Here is a 16,744-nt window from a genome sequence, read left to right as displayed (position 1 = left end):
CACATCATTAGAAAGCAGGCCACGCAAGACTGAACTACAGAGGAACACACGCTGCGCCAAATCAGAGACGTGAGTCTCTGCACGGTGAACACAGAACGCGCACCAAGAAGACCAGAAAATAGAAGCTAAAGGCTTAAAGCGACTATCTCTGAGCAGCGGCGCTATGATAGCCTTTCTTCCCGTTTCCCCAAATACTGAATGACATACACATTGTTCTGAATCTGAAATAAAACACGTTTTCAAGCATGTAGTATCCTGTGTTAGGGAACAATACACGAATACTTACGGAACCAAACAACTGGGAGACACTGTGGTGCTTCCCAGTGTAAACCAGGAGCTCCCGGTTCGAACGACACAATTAGGAAAGGGGCTTATGAAGCAGTGACATCACCTTGCTGTAATAGGAAATGGCCTCCTTATACTTGTCAATTATGTCCTCGGGACTAAGACAGTTCTTAGCACGTCCGATCTCGGAACTGGTGTCAGGATTTATGCCGTTGGTCGTGAGGGCACCTGCGAACCAAAAGGAAGAAAACAAAGAATCTTTTGCTTTTTCTGTCTTCTTTGTTCTTTTGAAAGCGGGGCACAAACAGGATAAAGCTTAAAGACACCCCCCTCTGCAGTTTAAGTAACGAAGCCATTTTTAAATTCCTCCTAGCTTCTATGGCCCCTGTAAGTCTTACCATCGGAGCTTGTGTTAAACGATAATTAGCTCAGAGCGCGCTCCCCTTCCTGAAACCGTCTAGTGGAGACCGTGGGATGCACTGCAGGAAAGTCACCTGTCCACCACGTCGCCATCCTGGAAGACGACGCAGCCGACGCGCATCACCTCGCGGCTCTACGCTGAGCGCTCGCAGGAGGCCCCGCGCGCGTCCTCAAACAAAAATAAACTACCTGAAAGCGCTTCCCGGATCAGCCAGAACTGAAGGAATCCAACCAACAAAGGCTGGTGTCCTGTCTGCGGTTCCCATTTTCCAGCTCCGGCCAACCTCTGTCACTAGGCAGAACGGCCAAATTCCTCAGCCGTCAGACTCACGGGAGGGGAGAGATCTGGAGAAATCTCCATTTACAGAACATACCAGCTACACATGGAACTCAAACAGGGAAAAAGGAAAACGTGATTTTTATTTCACAGAACACAAAAACACTCTGCTACGCCCCAGCAACAGAAAAAGCCAGGGTCCCGCTAAGCCACTTCTTTCTGTCTATGCCAAACCCCATCTTCCTGGCACCTGCCGGGGGCTCAGGCATGAGGCTGCGGCCGAGCCTTACAATCCCCGGGGCCCAGGCGGGCATCTCACTGCCCAGGACACACATGCCAGTCCGTGCCCCACCCTCGTTTCTGATATGGCTCTGTTATTCTGTAAGCTGCCTTAAACGCTTTTGGGAACAAGACAGAAGAATGAATGGACACACAGACAGACAGGTGGCAGATGGGCAAACAGACAGAGGGACTCACGCAAAGGGGAAGAGAGACAATCTCCTATACAAAATCCTCCTCTAGCCGGGCAGGACAGAACACCACAGAGAGCCACGAAGAGGCACGGGGCTTGGGATCTTGTTTCCTTCGGATTTCGTGAAAATCACAGCAAGGCATGAGAGGACAGAACTACAAATGATAAGCGAAAAGGGTATGCTTGAAAAAACCTAAAATGTATACCTTTTTAAAGAACAGGTTTAAATCATCAAGGCCTAATGACACAATCCTTACAGAGAGCTAAGAATTCCATGTCCAGGCCACAAGGCCTCCCTTCAGAGCAGGGAGAGTGGACACGGAGCGTACAACACCAGCAGAGCCAAAGAAACATGGTTTTGCACGCAGAAGGACTCAGCACGTGTGCTAAGGAGCCCCCAACCATGCTCTGAGGGAGGTCCCTAGTGTACCCAAGTCCTGCGGTGAGGAAAGAAGTCTTGGGGAGACAGGTGTCCTTGCTGGTTTTCAGAATTCCAGAGCGAGTGACTCCAGGGCAGGACTCAAACTCGGGCCTATGTTTTACACCAATGCACTGCTATGCCTCGTGTGCTTCTCGTGTGCACAATACATTCGTTTCCGGCTAAAAGAACACTGAGTGTATAGGCCGTCGTGATTTATCTAATAGCTCTAATAATTTATCTTTGTATCACTGACTTCTACTCTTTTCCCTTGAAGAAAGGAAGGGAAACATAACGGGGGCCAAGAGTGAGGTGGGTCTTTCATTCTTCATGGTACCTCCTGTCCTCTAAACAGTTTCTGATCGAGGAGTCCCCACCCAGGGAGAAAGAGCAAATGCCCGCTCCACTTTGAAAGAAATGGCGCCAGCGATGACGAGGGTTCGTTTAAGGATTAAACACCAGTACTGATGCTGGGGGACAAGCCGGCACCGCACAATGTGTTGGCAACGCGCAACAGCAGAGCTCAGGAGAGAGAGCTTAGTGGGTCACAGTGATTTCATTTCATTCAGTACAAGAATAACAAGCTCGAAAACACAAGTATGCAATAGATTCCATCTTTCTTGACATCTACAAAGCGCTGACAGTCTGCGTGGAATGCTAGTGTGAACCAGCAAAACAAGGAGTCATCAGGATCACAGCCTTGAGTCTACAAGCAGGAAAAATCAATGAAACAGGCAGGTTGACGGCCAGGCAGGAGGCAAGGAAAAGACTGGACATAGTAAAGAAGAGGCAGGGAGAACGTTAGGAAAACAGCATCATCACAACGGATGTCAGGTGTCCATTCAACCATCATTCATGCTCTCAAAAGACAGGTAGAGACTTACAGAGCCCTTTTACAGGCAAGATGGCATACAAGGCACAAAACTGGAAAGGCAACACACACAGAGATAAAACAAAGCAGAAATCAGAGGGCATAAAGCAGAGACAGACGAGGCAGGAGAGAGACAAAACTGCGAGAGAGAAGAGCAGCAACAGGGCTCAGAGAAGGCAGGCACCGCTGGTGTGGTGGTGAGCCCAGCAGCGGCAGGCAGTCCAGCACTGCCCCGGCTCACTCATATCCTGTCCTACTGAAAAACCAAGCCCCTGCCACAGGGCCCACCGTCTGCAGAGGGCCAGCAAGGAGACAGGGCTGCTGACAGGTCGGGAATGAGACTGCACCTCCAACTCTGAGGCACAGATGGAATTTCTGATGAACGGTACAGGGACACCTGGAAGGCCATTTGGAAAAAGATCAAAACAGACCCGTTCCTCACACCAAACACAAGAATCAACTCCAAATGATCTAGGATCTACACGTAGAGCAGAAAACCATTAGAGAAGTTCCAGTAATTCAGGTGAGCTCCTCTAAAACTGGATACATGGAAAGGCTCTCTATGATGCAAATCCAAATGCGGTTTCAAAAACTGATAAATTCAGTTATGTAAAAATACCACAAAGCCAAAATATAAATGAAGATCTGAAAGTATTTACAACGTATTTCATAAAGGCTATAACTCTAATATAGAGAGTCATAAAAACTGAGAAAAAGCTAAAATCCAATAGGAAAAAAAACGAGAAGATATAAGCAGATAATTCACAAAAGAAAAATATAAAGATGTCCCTCACCAATTAAAAGGCTGTCGAATGTCACCTACAGCCTATCTAGTTGGTTAAATGTTAAACGAGCAAGGAGCAGTTAACACACTTGGAGAGAAAAGGCGTCCTTGTGCGTGGCTCCTGTGAACGCAAAGTGCTAATGACCTCTACGGACAGAAACGCGGTAAAATCTAATAAAAGTGTGTCTACATGTTTTTTTCACCTTTCAACCCAGGAACACCATTTCTAGGAATTTATGCTGAAGACCCAATGCCAATAACACAGAAACACACGTGTACGGGGTTATTCACCGGAGCAGCGTAATTCAAACAACTGGAAACCACAATGCCCACAAGGAGACCAGTGAACAGAACACGGCACGTCCACGCACACAGCGTGCCTCACACCTGAGAACGGCTGGGGCACGTCCCCATGACCTGCCCAGGATCAATTTCCAGGATATGCTGGCAAACATGACAGCAAAAAAAGCCAAACATAAAAGCACATGTGGAATATGCTATCTTTTGCCCAAGAACTAGAAGTAAGAACATCTGTCTGATTTTTTCAACAATAAACAAGCAAACAAACATCCCCAGCAGAGTGCAAAACCAGGAACGGATGGGATTAGTCATGTGCAAAGGTAGAGGGGAAGGAGGGAAGAGGGGTAACAGAGGCAGTGACCCTTCTCTGGGTATAACTTTTTGTACAATTTTGACTTTGGGAAGCATTTTCATGTTCTGTATAGTAAAAAAAAAAAAAATCAATCAATCAATAAAGATGGGGGAACCTTATAATGACATGCAAACAGAAACAAATGAGCCTACCTATATTTCAGATAAATAACATAATTACCTTGACAGGGAGGATTAAAGGACAAACCCAACCAGCCTCTGATCATGTACCTTGTATACTGACCCTCGGTGTAAAGACAAAAAGAGCATAAACAACTCCTAAATTCTACTTAAAGGTTTGTTTATATGGTGACATTGCTCAGTAATGCTGAAACTACTTTCTGTATACTATAGGACTGAGAAAATGAGTAAATATATTGATAACATAGGGAGGCAGATTTCTCACTGATAGAGAAGGAAGATAAAAGTATAACACAGGGAAAGAGTGGAAAGACTCCTCAGGTTTGGGACTGGAATTAGAGTTAGCAGAGTATGAACTCTAGATAACACTATCAGCTTCTCAAAGGGCCTATAAGTAATAGCATATTTAGTGCCAGATTTTGGTTTCTAAATACCATTTGCCAACAAAGGGAACTAGAACACTGGAGAGGGATGTCTGATGTCAAAGCTGGCTCACGTATCTCCACTTTACTCCAGACAGTGAGGAAATGCTGCGCACAAAGGATACAAGCACCAGCTAGAAGGGCTCCCACTGGCCAAATCTAGCCAATGGCAGTGGGGGGGGGATAAAGAATGAAAGCAACGGATTAGAACCCACTGAATAAAATAAAGATCTGTAAGTCCACAGTAAAGCCAGATGGATGGCCGGCCGGATGGATGGCTGGGCAGACGGGAGGGAGGGAGGGAGGAACTGAGAAAAGGATGGGAAAGCTCTTCCTTGTACAAGAAGGCTAACCAGTAGATGGGTAAGTAATGATGAAGTTAGACCATCAACTTCTGGCAACCATTAACTGACTCAGGTAAAAATCTTCAGTGAATGCCAAATAGGTAGGTAAAAGTTTGATGAGAAACAGGATATTTACATGGTCTCAAAGTATTTTCCCACAAATTACTTATTAATTACAAAAAGGAATACAGTTAACTTTACACTGGAGAAACCTGGCCAACAATCAAAGTGATCGCCGATAATGGGACAAACTGGCCTCATGTACTTCCTGATATAATGCAATAAAGACACAAAATCGTCTACCCTAGCAAAATGCATCATGTCATCATCAGGAAGCAACCTCAGGCAAACCCAAACTGAGGAACTTTCTTTCTATAAAAGAAATGGTTGGTATTCTTCAAAAACACCAGTATCAAAAAGACACAGAAAATCGGAGGAACTGTACCAGATCAAATATTATCAAATGATGGGGACAATGTATGATCCTAAGCTGGATCCTGGCTCTAAAAATAGAGTCGCTAAACTGGGGCAGTTAGTAGAACTGGGTAGACGAAGGTGTCCTATCAGTCCTAAATGTCCTCATTTTCACCACCATACCGTGCTTTGTACGTCAGTGATCTTGTCCTTGGGAAATACACACTACGGGAGTCCGGGCAGGGGCATCGGGTCTGCAATTTACTTTCGAATGGCCCTAAAGGATGAAGGTAAACATGCAGACTTCAAATAATAAAGCAAATGATAATCAAGGGAAATCTGGAAGAAGAGTATACCAGAGTTCTTCGTGCCGTTCTTGAAACTTGAAATTTTTTTGGACATTTTGAGTTATTTAAAATCAAAAGTTAAAAAAAAATTAGAATCCTGGTAAACCCAATCACAGAACAAGTCTATTGAAAACAGAATGTGGGGGCACCTGGCTGACTCAGTGAGTACAGCATGAAACCCTGGATCTCAGGGCTGTGAGTTCAAGCCCCACACTGGGCACAGAGATTACTTGGAAATACATACATACATACATACATGCATACATAAATCCTAAAACCATCTTAATTTTTTAAAGAAAAGTAGGTGCTTTTACAAATATAAAAGCACAGAAACATATACATTTGGGAATAGAAATGAAATTGGAAAAGACAAATTACAGACCAAGATCATAAGCCACAAGCAGAATGGTCATTCTTCCACTCATAACACTCACTGTGTTCCTCCAACAAGCCAGACACGGGGCTGGGCCCTGAGATTGGGGTATCACAGCGGTACACAGTGCTCTGAAAAAGTCACCACACGGGCTCTATGATAAAAGTGACACCAGGGGCGCCTGGGTGGCTCAGTGGATTAAGTCTCTGCCTTTGGCTCGGGTCATGGTCTCAGGGTCCTGGGATCAAGCCCCGCATCAGGCTCTCTGCTCGGCGGGGAGCCTGCTTCCCCCCACTCTCTCTCTCTTCCTGCCTCTCTGCCTACTTGTGATCTCTGTCAAATAAATAAATAAATCCTAAAAAAAAAAAAAAAAAAAAAAAGTGACACCATGACAACGACCACACCCTGCACAATGAACCAAGTCTTGCACGGGGTCTGATTTCTTTTCCCTGAAAAAATTAAAACCCTGGAATAAGACGGGAGATATGTTTTCAAAAGAATGAGAGAGAAATTGACTCAGGAGGAAATACTGAAGGAGTTGTGGTTGTTAAGCAAGCTAAAGGAAGTTGGAGGAAGCACGGTAAAAATCCTACAGCAGAGCTAAAATAGGAAGAGGAAACTTCAACAAGCAGAGCTAGAAGACATCTAGAGGACTCCCCCAATGAGAGTGGAATACACGTGCTTCTCAAGCATACATGGAACGTTCTCCAGGAGAGACAACACACCAGATCACAAAACATATCTTAGTAAATTTAAATGAAAGAAAATCACACAAAGTATGATCTCTAACTGCCACAGATTTATGATAGAACCAACAGATGGAAATGTGGGGAATTTATAAATATTTGCAAATTAAATAGCACACATCTAAACAGTCAATGTGTCAGAGAGGAAATCACAAGGAAGATAAGAAAATAATTTGAGCTGAATGAAAACAAAAGCACAGACACCAAAAATGAGATGCAGCAAAAGCAGTGTTTGGAGGGAAATTCATAGCTAAAATGCCTACTTTAAAAAAAAAAAAGATCTCAGGGGCGCCTGGGTGGCTCAGTGGTTAAAGCCTCTGCCTTCGGCTCAGGTCATGATCCCAGGGTCCTGGGATCAAGCCCCACATCGGGCTCTCTGCTCAGCGGGGAGCCTGCTTCCTCCTCTCTCTCTCTCTGCCTGCCTCTCCGCCTACTTATGATTTCTGTCTGTCAAATAAATAAATAAAATCTTTAAAAAAAAAAAAAAAGATCTCAAGTCAACAACCTAAGAAACTAGGAAAATAACAGCAAACTAAAATCAAAGCAAAGGAAGAAAATAAAGATTATTATCAAAAATAAATAAAATAGATAATTTTAAAAACAGAAAAAAACCTACAAAACTAAAAGCTGGTTCCTTAAAAAAGAAAAATAAAATTGACAAAATGTCCAAAAAAAAAAAAAAAAAAGACAGAAGAGTCACATTACTAAAATCAGGGCTGAAAGGGGGTATCTGGCTGGCTTAGTCAGAAAAGCGTATGACTCTTGATCTCGGGGCTATGAGTTCAAGCCCCATGATGGATGTAGAGATTACTTAAATAAATAAATAAACAAGTAAATAAATAAACAAACTTTAAAAAATAAAAAATAAAATCAGGGCTGAAAGAACGGACATTACTACCAACATTAAAAATTAAATTAGGGCGCCTGGGTGGCTCAGTGGGTTAAGCCGCTGCCTTCAGCTCAGGTCATGATCCCAGGGTCCTGGGATCGAGCCCCTCGTTGGGCTCTCTGCTCGGCAGGAAGCCTGCTTCCCTTTCTCTCTCTCTGCCTGCCTCTCTGCCTACTTGTGATCTCTGTCTGTCAAATAAATAAAATCTTTTAAAATTTTTAAATTAATTATAAGGGAATGCTATGAACCACTGCAGGCCAATAAATTACATAACCTGAAAATTCCTAGAAAGACACAAAATACCAAAACAAACTAAAGAACAAACAGGAAAACTGAATAGACCATAACAAATAAAGAAATTAAATCCAGAGGCAAAGTTTCTTGGCGGAAAAAAAACAAAAAAGCCCAGATACAGATGTCTTCACTGGTGAATTCTATCAAATGTTTAAAGAAGTAACTCCAATTCCTAATTCTTCAGAAAAATATAAGAGGAAGGAACACTGGCCAAATCATCTTAGAAGGCCAATATGGCCCTAATACCAAAAACCAGGAAGATATCAAAACAAAACTATAGACCAATACCTTTTATAAATACAGATGTGAAAATCTTCAAAAAAATACTGGCACGCTACGTCCAGCAATATGTAAGAGGATTATACAACATGACCAAGTGGCATTCATCTGAAAATTGGTTTAATACACAAGAATCAATTAATTAGGAGCACCTGGATGGCTCAGTCATTAGACGTCTGCTTTCAGCTCAGGTCATGATCCCAGGGTCCTGGGATTGAGCCCCACTTCAGGCAGGAAGCCTGCTTCTCTCTCTCCCACTGCCCCTGCTTGTGTTCCCTCTCTCGCTGTGTCTCTCTCTGTCAGATAAATAAAATCTTTAAAAAAAAAAAAAAAAGAATCAATAACACTGTATCTGTAGAATAAAGGACACAAAGTACATGATCACCTCAAAAGATGCAGAAAAAGCATTTGACAAAATAACATCCTCTCATGATAAAAATACTCAACTAGGAATAAAAGGGAATAAACTTAATAAAGAGCATCTATGAAAAATCTACAGCTAATATCATACTTAATGATGAACGACTAAATGCTTTCCCCCTAAGATCAGAAATAAGGTAAAGATGTCCTCTCTCAATGTGGGGAAAGGGGAATCCTGTTACACCGTTGGTGGGAATGCAAGCTGGTGAAGCCACTTTGGAAAACAGTGTGTAGATTGCTTAAGAAATTAAAAACAGAGCTACATTATGACCCTGCAATTGCACTACTAGGTATTTACCCCAAAGATACAGATGCAGTGAAAAGAAGGGCCATCTGTACCCGAATGTCCATAGCAGCAATGGCCACAGTTGCCAAACTGTGGAAAGAGCCAAGATGCCCTTCAACAGAAAAATGGGTAAGGAAGCTGTGGTCCATATACACCATGGAGTATTATGCCTCCAATCAGAAAGGATGAATACCGGGCGCCTGGGTGGCTCGGTGGGTTGGGCCTCTGCCTTAGACTCAGGTCATGATCTCGGTGTCCTGGGATTGAGCCCCACATTGGGCTCTCTGCTCGGCAGGGATCCTGCTTCCCTCTGTCTCTCTGCCTGGCCCTCTGCCTATGTGTGCTCTCTCTCTCTCTCTCTGTCAAATAAATAAACAAAATCTTTAAAAAAAAAAAATGTCCTCTCTCACTGCTTGTATTCAACAAGGCACTGGAAGTTACAGCCATAACAATTAGACTAGAAAAATAAATAAAAGGCATCCAGACTGAAAAGGTAAATGTAAAGCTATCTCTATTTTCAGGTGACATGATCTTGTATATAGAAAATCCTAAAAAAAGGGTGGGAGGTTGGGGGATCCAGGTGGTGGGTATTGCAGAGGGCACGGATTGCATAAAGCACTGGGTGTGGTACAAAAATAATGAATACTGTTACGCTGAAAAATTAAAAAATTTAAAAAAAAAAAAAGAAAATCCTAAAAAAAAAATCCACTAACAAAGTATTACATCTAATAAAAAAGTTCAGCAAGCCTGCAAAATGTAAGACCAATATGCAAAAATTAGTCGTATTTCTATACACTCGCAATGAACAATCTGAAAATGAAATTTAGAAAACCTTTTCAATCACAACAGCATTGAAAAGAATAATAAATTTAGGAATAAATTTAACCTCCCCCAAAAAAGCATAAAATGATACTCTGGAAACTCAAAACATTGTTGACAAACATTAAAGAAGACCTAAATAAATGGAAAGATCCCATGTTCATGGGTCACAAGATTTAATATTCTTAAAATGGCAATGCTCCCCAGGCGGACCCATAGATTCTATGTAAACCCTGTCAATACCCCAGCTGGAGTCATTGCAGAAACTGACTAGCTGAATCCTAAAATTCATAGGGAAACTCAAGGGCTCCATAACAGTCAAGACTAACTTGAAAAATAAGAACGAAGTTGGAGGATTTATACTTCCCAATTTCAAAATGTATTACAGCTTATGGGGAAATTATCACTAATTGTTAAATTTATCTGCTTATCTTAATTTTCTAAATTCTCCACAATGAACGTGACTTCTATAGTAAAGAAATACAAGGTATTTTTTAAAACACACACACCCACTCATCAAAAGAATGCATCAGTTATAAAGAAGTGAACAAACACCCAGGGAAAAATCGCCACCAACAACAAGAGAACATTTAAGCTCTCATAAACTGGAAACTTAAAAGTACAAGGACATGAAGTTTTTAGGGAGATTTACAACATATTAAAACAAATTAATTTTCAAAAATTCTAACTGAATAATGAAGACTGAAGAAATGAAAGAAAATCATATTTCATAGCCAACTGCAAATATATGGAGAGGAAAGGCCTAGAAATCAGAATTCCTTTAACTCTGACACTAAGTCAGTATAATGAGAGGAAAATCTTTACCTAGGAAACAGTGAAATTCTGAGCCTAAGACAGGTTAAACTCAGCACAAACTGCACTAGACAAAATGATGATTTTTTTAAATAGAATTCTAAACTTAGAACACTGCTGAAAAGCTAAAAAATGTTCCCAAAACACAGATAGAAATAGAGAGGAAGTCTATCCCACGTCGCATGCAAATGCAAGTTTATTTTTGTTTACTCTCGGCGCTAATTGCTTTCACCGAAGCAGAATATTTTAATTAAGATAAATTATCAATATTACACTTCTCTTGGCAAGTCTACTTAATGAGTTCACTCTGCTAGGTAACCATAAGATATCTAGGATGGATCTAAAATTAGTGAAAATAGCTATGTATGGCTTCTGGAACTCTTCTCAAAGTTCCAAGCTTTTAAAATAGAGCTGAGAAGTATTTCCAAATTATCTTTTCCCTCGTGAAACAAACAACAGATACTGTTTTCAAAATTCCGTTACTACAGATGATGATTCACGATCACCCTGTTCTAACTCATCTGCTGGACAAAGAGGCCCTATCTGGACACTACGAGCAAACAAAATGGGTATAAGGAAGATAATGACCCTATTCTGGGAGACTTAGACTCTATCTCAAAACTGGAGTTTTTTATTTCATTGGTTAGCAAAATGAAATCAACCAAATGCTTTCTTTGAATGTTCTGTAGTCATGACTCTAGTTTTAGTGTGATAAACAGAAGAGGCTGAAGCTTGACTTTCTCGGGTCAGTCAGCAACAATCATCACCGGAAGGTGAGTAATGCAGAAATTCATTGACAGCAATGCTTCCCCCTACATTAGACCTAAATAAACCTGCACTGAATTCTGCACAGTAAAGAAAGAGATGAGGCCCCACTGAGGAAAAAAAAATAGTAAGAAATCAAATAACCAAAGAGTTTTTAATAAATGATTCCTATAGAAAGGAACAAAATATGGTGGTTATGAGGACAGATGCTGGAGACAAACTCATGCATCTGAATTCCCACATCACCATTTACTAGCTGTGACCTTGAGTAGGTCGGTGAACGTTTCTGCATCTCAATTTCCTCATCTACAAAAGAGGCATAACAACAACACCTATTTCCTAAAACTTCTGTAAGGATTAAATCGCCTCATATGGAAAGTTTATATGCAACACCTTGTATCTTAGATATAACAGTAAAATCACAAGCAAGAAAGAAAACACAGATAAACTGGACTTCAACGAAATTTAAAACATCTCTGCTTCAAAGGTCACCATCAAGAAAGTGAAAAGACAACACACACACCGGGAGGAAATTTTTAAAAATCATTTTATCAGATAAGGACCTGTGTCCAGAATACAAAAAAGATCTGTTACAACTCAGTAACAAAAAGACAAATAACTCAAGTAAAAAATGTCCTGTAAAGGATCTGAATGGACATTTTTCCCAAGAAAATATGCAAATGGCCAATAAGCACGATGAAAAGATGCTCGGTGTCATTAGCTCGAAGGGAAGGCAGAACCCAGCTACAGTGAGATACCACCACGTCACACTCCCTGAAGCGACTGTGCTCCACAGGGTAATAATGGGTGTTGGCGAGCACAGAGAAACCGGAAGTCTCGTACACCACCAATGAAGACATCAAGTGGCACAGCCACTTTGGAAAACAATCTGGCAGCTCCTCAAAAAGTCAAACACTGAGTCACCATATGATCCAGCAATTCTATTTACTAGGCTTAAAAATAAGAGAACTGAAAACATGTCCACACAAAAACTTGTTTGTTGAATGTTCACAGTACCATGACCGATGACAGCCATAAAGTGGAAACAAACCAGGTGCCCATCAACTGATGAACGGGTGAACAAAAAGTGGTCTACTCATATGGAACAATATTACCAGCAGTAAAAAGAAAGGAAGTATGGATTCATGCTACAACACGGACAAACCTTGAAGACATTATGTTAAGTGAGAACAGTTACAAAAGACCACACTGTTGTATGACTCCATTTCCATGAAAAGTCTAGAACAGGCAAACCCACAGAGACAGATGAGTGACTGCCTGGGACTGAGTGGGGGAGTGACCGCTAAGGGGCATGGGACTTCCTGCTGGGGTAATAAATGCCCTAAGACTGACTGTGGTCATGTATGTACAACTCTGGGAATGTAGCAAAAAGCATACAATCGTGTACTTTAAAGGTGTAGACTGTATTAAAGCTGTTTAAGAAGAAAAAGCACTTAGAACAGTGCCTTCGCACAGTAAGCACAAATTGTTTATTTTTATTACAGGCAGAAGAAAATCCCCTCAATGTGAAAATGGGAAAGCAGATTTGAATTAACTGAAATTGGCCAAAAAAATCATTTCCCTTAAAACAGTTGCTGAATGGACAGGGCATATTCAGAAGTGACAAGAAATAAAACAATCTGACACCATGAAGCATTCTGTTTCAAATGCAGATCAAGTCTCGGAAGCTTAGCTGCCAGAAATGACGAGCGGAGAAGATTGGTTCTTTTTTTTTTTTTTTTTTTTTTTTTTTTAGAAGACTGGTTCTTAAAACAAACTTTGGAGCAAGCACCCAAAGACTGTCAAACTCTTTCCCTTCTGGTCTTTGAAAAAGTTGTAGGAAAAGCAGGCAGGGAAAAAAAAATTCTAAACAGGTCGTTTTGAATAGTATATCCATTTAAGTTTCTAAAAACAAAATGGAATGATGCAATTCTGTCAAAACTTCATATGGATGGGTTTTCTAAGGGACGGAACAATTTTATAACCCTGACGAGAACGTTCAGTGTTCAGGTTTAGAGACTAAGGAGAATCGTACCACATTGCTCCTAGCAGTTATGAAGTGATTCCCTACCAACCCATTTGCCAGGGTTTGAACAGCAGAAAAGAAACTGTTGCAGAGGAAAACTTTCCCTCTACCCTTCAAAGGTTCTTCTGATTGGTCTAAGAATTAAACTGACATGAGACAAATTAACAGAAAATCAAATTTAATTTATTTGGGAACCTCACATACATGAGGGCACAAAGACAGGTAAAATGAGGGCATCTATGCCATCCTGAGCTAAGGAATGGGATAAGCTTGGGGTTTTGAAAGGGAGGAGCACAATTCACAGGACAATAAGAGGGAAAGTACAATTTGGTCAGTAGAGATACACCCTGCCAGACAGATGGGTCATTCAAATAAAATTTATCTCCAGTAATAACTCTTATTCTGGGAAAGACACCAAACTGAGGTTCTTCTGGGTAGTTAAGGGAAGGACAAATGTTTCTCTTGATCCCATGGAGTTTCAATTACCTTCACCTCAAAAGATTCCACATGCCAAAGTGGCACAGTTTGGGGAGACCTGCTCTGAACTCCCTCAAGTCTGATGCCTGAAAGATCAGACCTTAGTACGTGAGGAAGAGGCTGTGGCCAGCGCTGGTACAAAAGCCCCCATGAGCAGAGGCCAGAAGGCATAAGTGTCGTGAACTGGAAGGTAGGGGGAGAGACGAACTTCAATATTGCACTTGCTCTCCTTGGGAACAAAGATCAAGTCCATGTTTCTCTAATTTGGGAAGGCTGCAGGAGAGGCCCTCAGACACCCAATGCTGGTTTCCCAGTTCCTTCCTGCCAGCTCCAGCCTCTACAGCAGGATCCCCACACATTCCCATATAACAAAGCCTGCAGATGCCTCCCCCTTCTGCCCCCAATACTCTAAAATCAGTTTCATCTCCATTCAACCTTATTTTGAAAAGTTTCAGATATAAAAAAGATATATATTTTTTTAATCTCAATACATGACTGGTTTTCTGATAGCTAACAGCCACTTTTACTTGGTGTAAACATCTAATTCTCCTGCAAGTAGTGGTCAACACAGTAAAATTCAGTACTTTCCATCAGGCATAACTGGCCAGATTGGACTCAGCAACCTCTATTGGCCAAATACCAATGCAGCCAACATTGATCTAACTGTTCATCTCTTTCAGCTGGCGGGGAGGGGGTGTCATTCAATTCTTCAGCCCAACCCCAAATTATTTTCTCACCACCAACTAGGTCTCCTGAAAACAAAACAAAGCCATCTGTTTTCCTTTCTCTATACCTTCCATAAACCCTAATAGGAAACTAGTACCACTGTATGTCAATTTTATCCCAATAAACTAAGGAGGGGGAAATTTTTTAAATTAAAAAAGAGAGAAAGAAAACATCAGTCTAGAGGGAGGATTCAACACAGATGTTAAAACAAAAATCTACAAACCTGAAGCTATTTCATTTCAGAATGGAGATACACGATGAGATGAACATAAACGCACTGGTCACAAAACATTTATTAACATGACTATCTGATTTCTGTTCTTCAAAAGAAAGAAGTTTTTCATTTCTTTTTATTTACCTTTGTCATTGATTCTAATTAACCCAGAAAATAATAGATCTCATTATGAAATAATTAGGCACTGCAGTAAAAGAGATTTTGCTATATTAATTACAGAATTAAGAAAAGAAAACCCACCTCTGTAAAAAACACAAAATTTCTTTCTCTGTTAAGAATACATATACAAAGAAGCAATCGGGAATTGAAATTCACATTGAAAGGGCACAAACCACAAAATCAGAGCAGAGTCATTACTATGAATAAATTTGAAATTAACTGGACAAGCATGCTCAATGCATTCAAAGAATTTTAAATCATTGCAAATCATTCACTTACCCATGCTGAGGAAGAATTCCCCTGTTCGACAGACAGCATAAATCAACCGGGTGGCCCATCAGACAAGGACCAAACAATAATCAGGTTTTTGACAGTTCTGATTTAAAGTTACTTAAATCAGAATGTTCCAAAGATCACAATCCAGAAATTTCAACCATCCATTCACACCACCATGAAACAAGCACTTAAAAAAAGAACCAAAAGAAACTAAGCACATAGATCATGTACCTGGGTCAATGAGAACTTCCTGTGCCCCTGGAAGAAAGAACAGATTACGGTCTTTTATTTGGAAAACAAAACTACTTTCAAAGACAACTACTAATCACATTTCATGATTCACATCGCCTTGTAAAATCTGAGGCACTTCTATCCGATCAGGAGAGCAATTCTGAGGACGAGCGTACCACCGGTTAGTGCCGTTTTACTTTGGAGGAAAGAAAAAACAGGGGCCATTCCTCCCACGCTGCGCTGTGGAGGGCCTCTTGCCTCCCGCCCTCCCACCCCTCGAACGCGCACTCCCCCAACCTCCTTAATCAAGTAGGAGAGTTTCTCGTCCCCACAGATAAGCCAAATGACAAAGGAGTAATAATTTGTCCGTGCAAATACATGCCCACAGCGTGGAATGGAGGGCAAAGTTATCGCAAGGAACTTGGCGCCATCACCCTGAAATCTCACACTCACACTCGCTCACACACGCACTCACTGAATTCCTGGATGCTTCACAAGCTGAGGATTCCCAGCCCTGAGAAGGTACAACACAAAAGACTTCCCTCCATTATTATCAAGAAGCTCGATCGTCTGCCCAACCACCCAAGTGTCCACGCGATCTAATTAGCCTTCTCTGCAGAATGCAATTTCCCATGATGGCAAAACATACCCTGAGAAGTACTGGTTCCAAGAGTTGTGTTTATCATTACCTACGATCATTTTTAAACATGTTAGCAAGATTCAAGAAGGTATGTCCCAGCGATACAAATTCTTACTGCACTAGCGCAGTTACTCAATCCTTTACATCAAGAATGGGTCCCACAGTCCTATCTAAGAGCTACTTTGCGTGCTGCGATGTCTATATTTAAAAGCAGATAAGAACTCACTGTAATCTAGAAGGCACGATTATAATAAACAAACAGGTGCTTTCTGCTGAACACCAACCACACGCCAAGCAACATGCTTGACAGCCAGCGCGTGTGACTCTCCGAGCAGCCCTGCAAGGGAGACAGTGATGACTAAGGCCGCAGGGCTACGGAGGGGAGAGCGGTCAGAGGAGCCAGCCCCACATCACTCTGCCCCCACCTCCACACTGCGGGACCGC

At 41.5% G+C, this 16,744-nt stretch overlaps 1 protein-coding gene across 12 annotated transcripts in view; it reads right to left on the bottom strand.

Annotated features, from left to right (window-relative positions):
* TRAPPC9 (trafficking protein particle complex subunit 9) overlaps positions 1–16,744 on the bottom strand; it is a 532,249-nt gene that overhangs the window by 487,632 nt on the left and 27,873 nt on the right. For 4 of the 12 annotated variants that reach the window (XM_047725278.1, XM_047725277.1, XM_047725280.1 and 1 more), the window contains 3 exons: positions 15,661–15,687; positions 15,433–15,453; positions 392–513 (listed from right to left, as the gene is read on the bottom strand). In XM_047725278.1, coding sequence (XP_047581234.1) covers positions 392–513; positions 15,433–15,453; positions 15,661–15,687 — 170 coding nt within the window. The remainder of the gene's footprint in view (positions 1–391; positions 514–15,432; positions 15,454–15,660; positions 15,688–16,744) is intronic. The other 8 variants (XM_047725274.1, XM_047725281.1, XM_047725275.1 and 5 more) reach the window with 2 other exon arrangements.

Source organism: Lutra lutra, chromosome 4 (genome assembly GCF_902655055.1).
Source record: "Lutra lutra chromosome 4, mLutLut1.2, whole genome shotgun sequence".
In the NCBI taxonomy this organism is placed as follows: Eukaryota; Metazoa; Chordata; class Mammalia; order Carnivora; family Mustelidae; genus Lutra; species Lutra lutra.
This window is presented reverse-complemented; position numbering and strand designations above follow the sequence as displayed.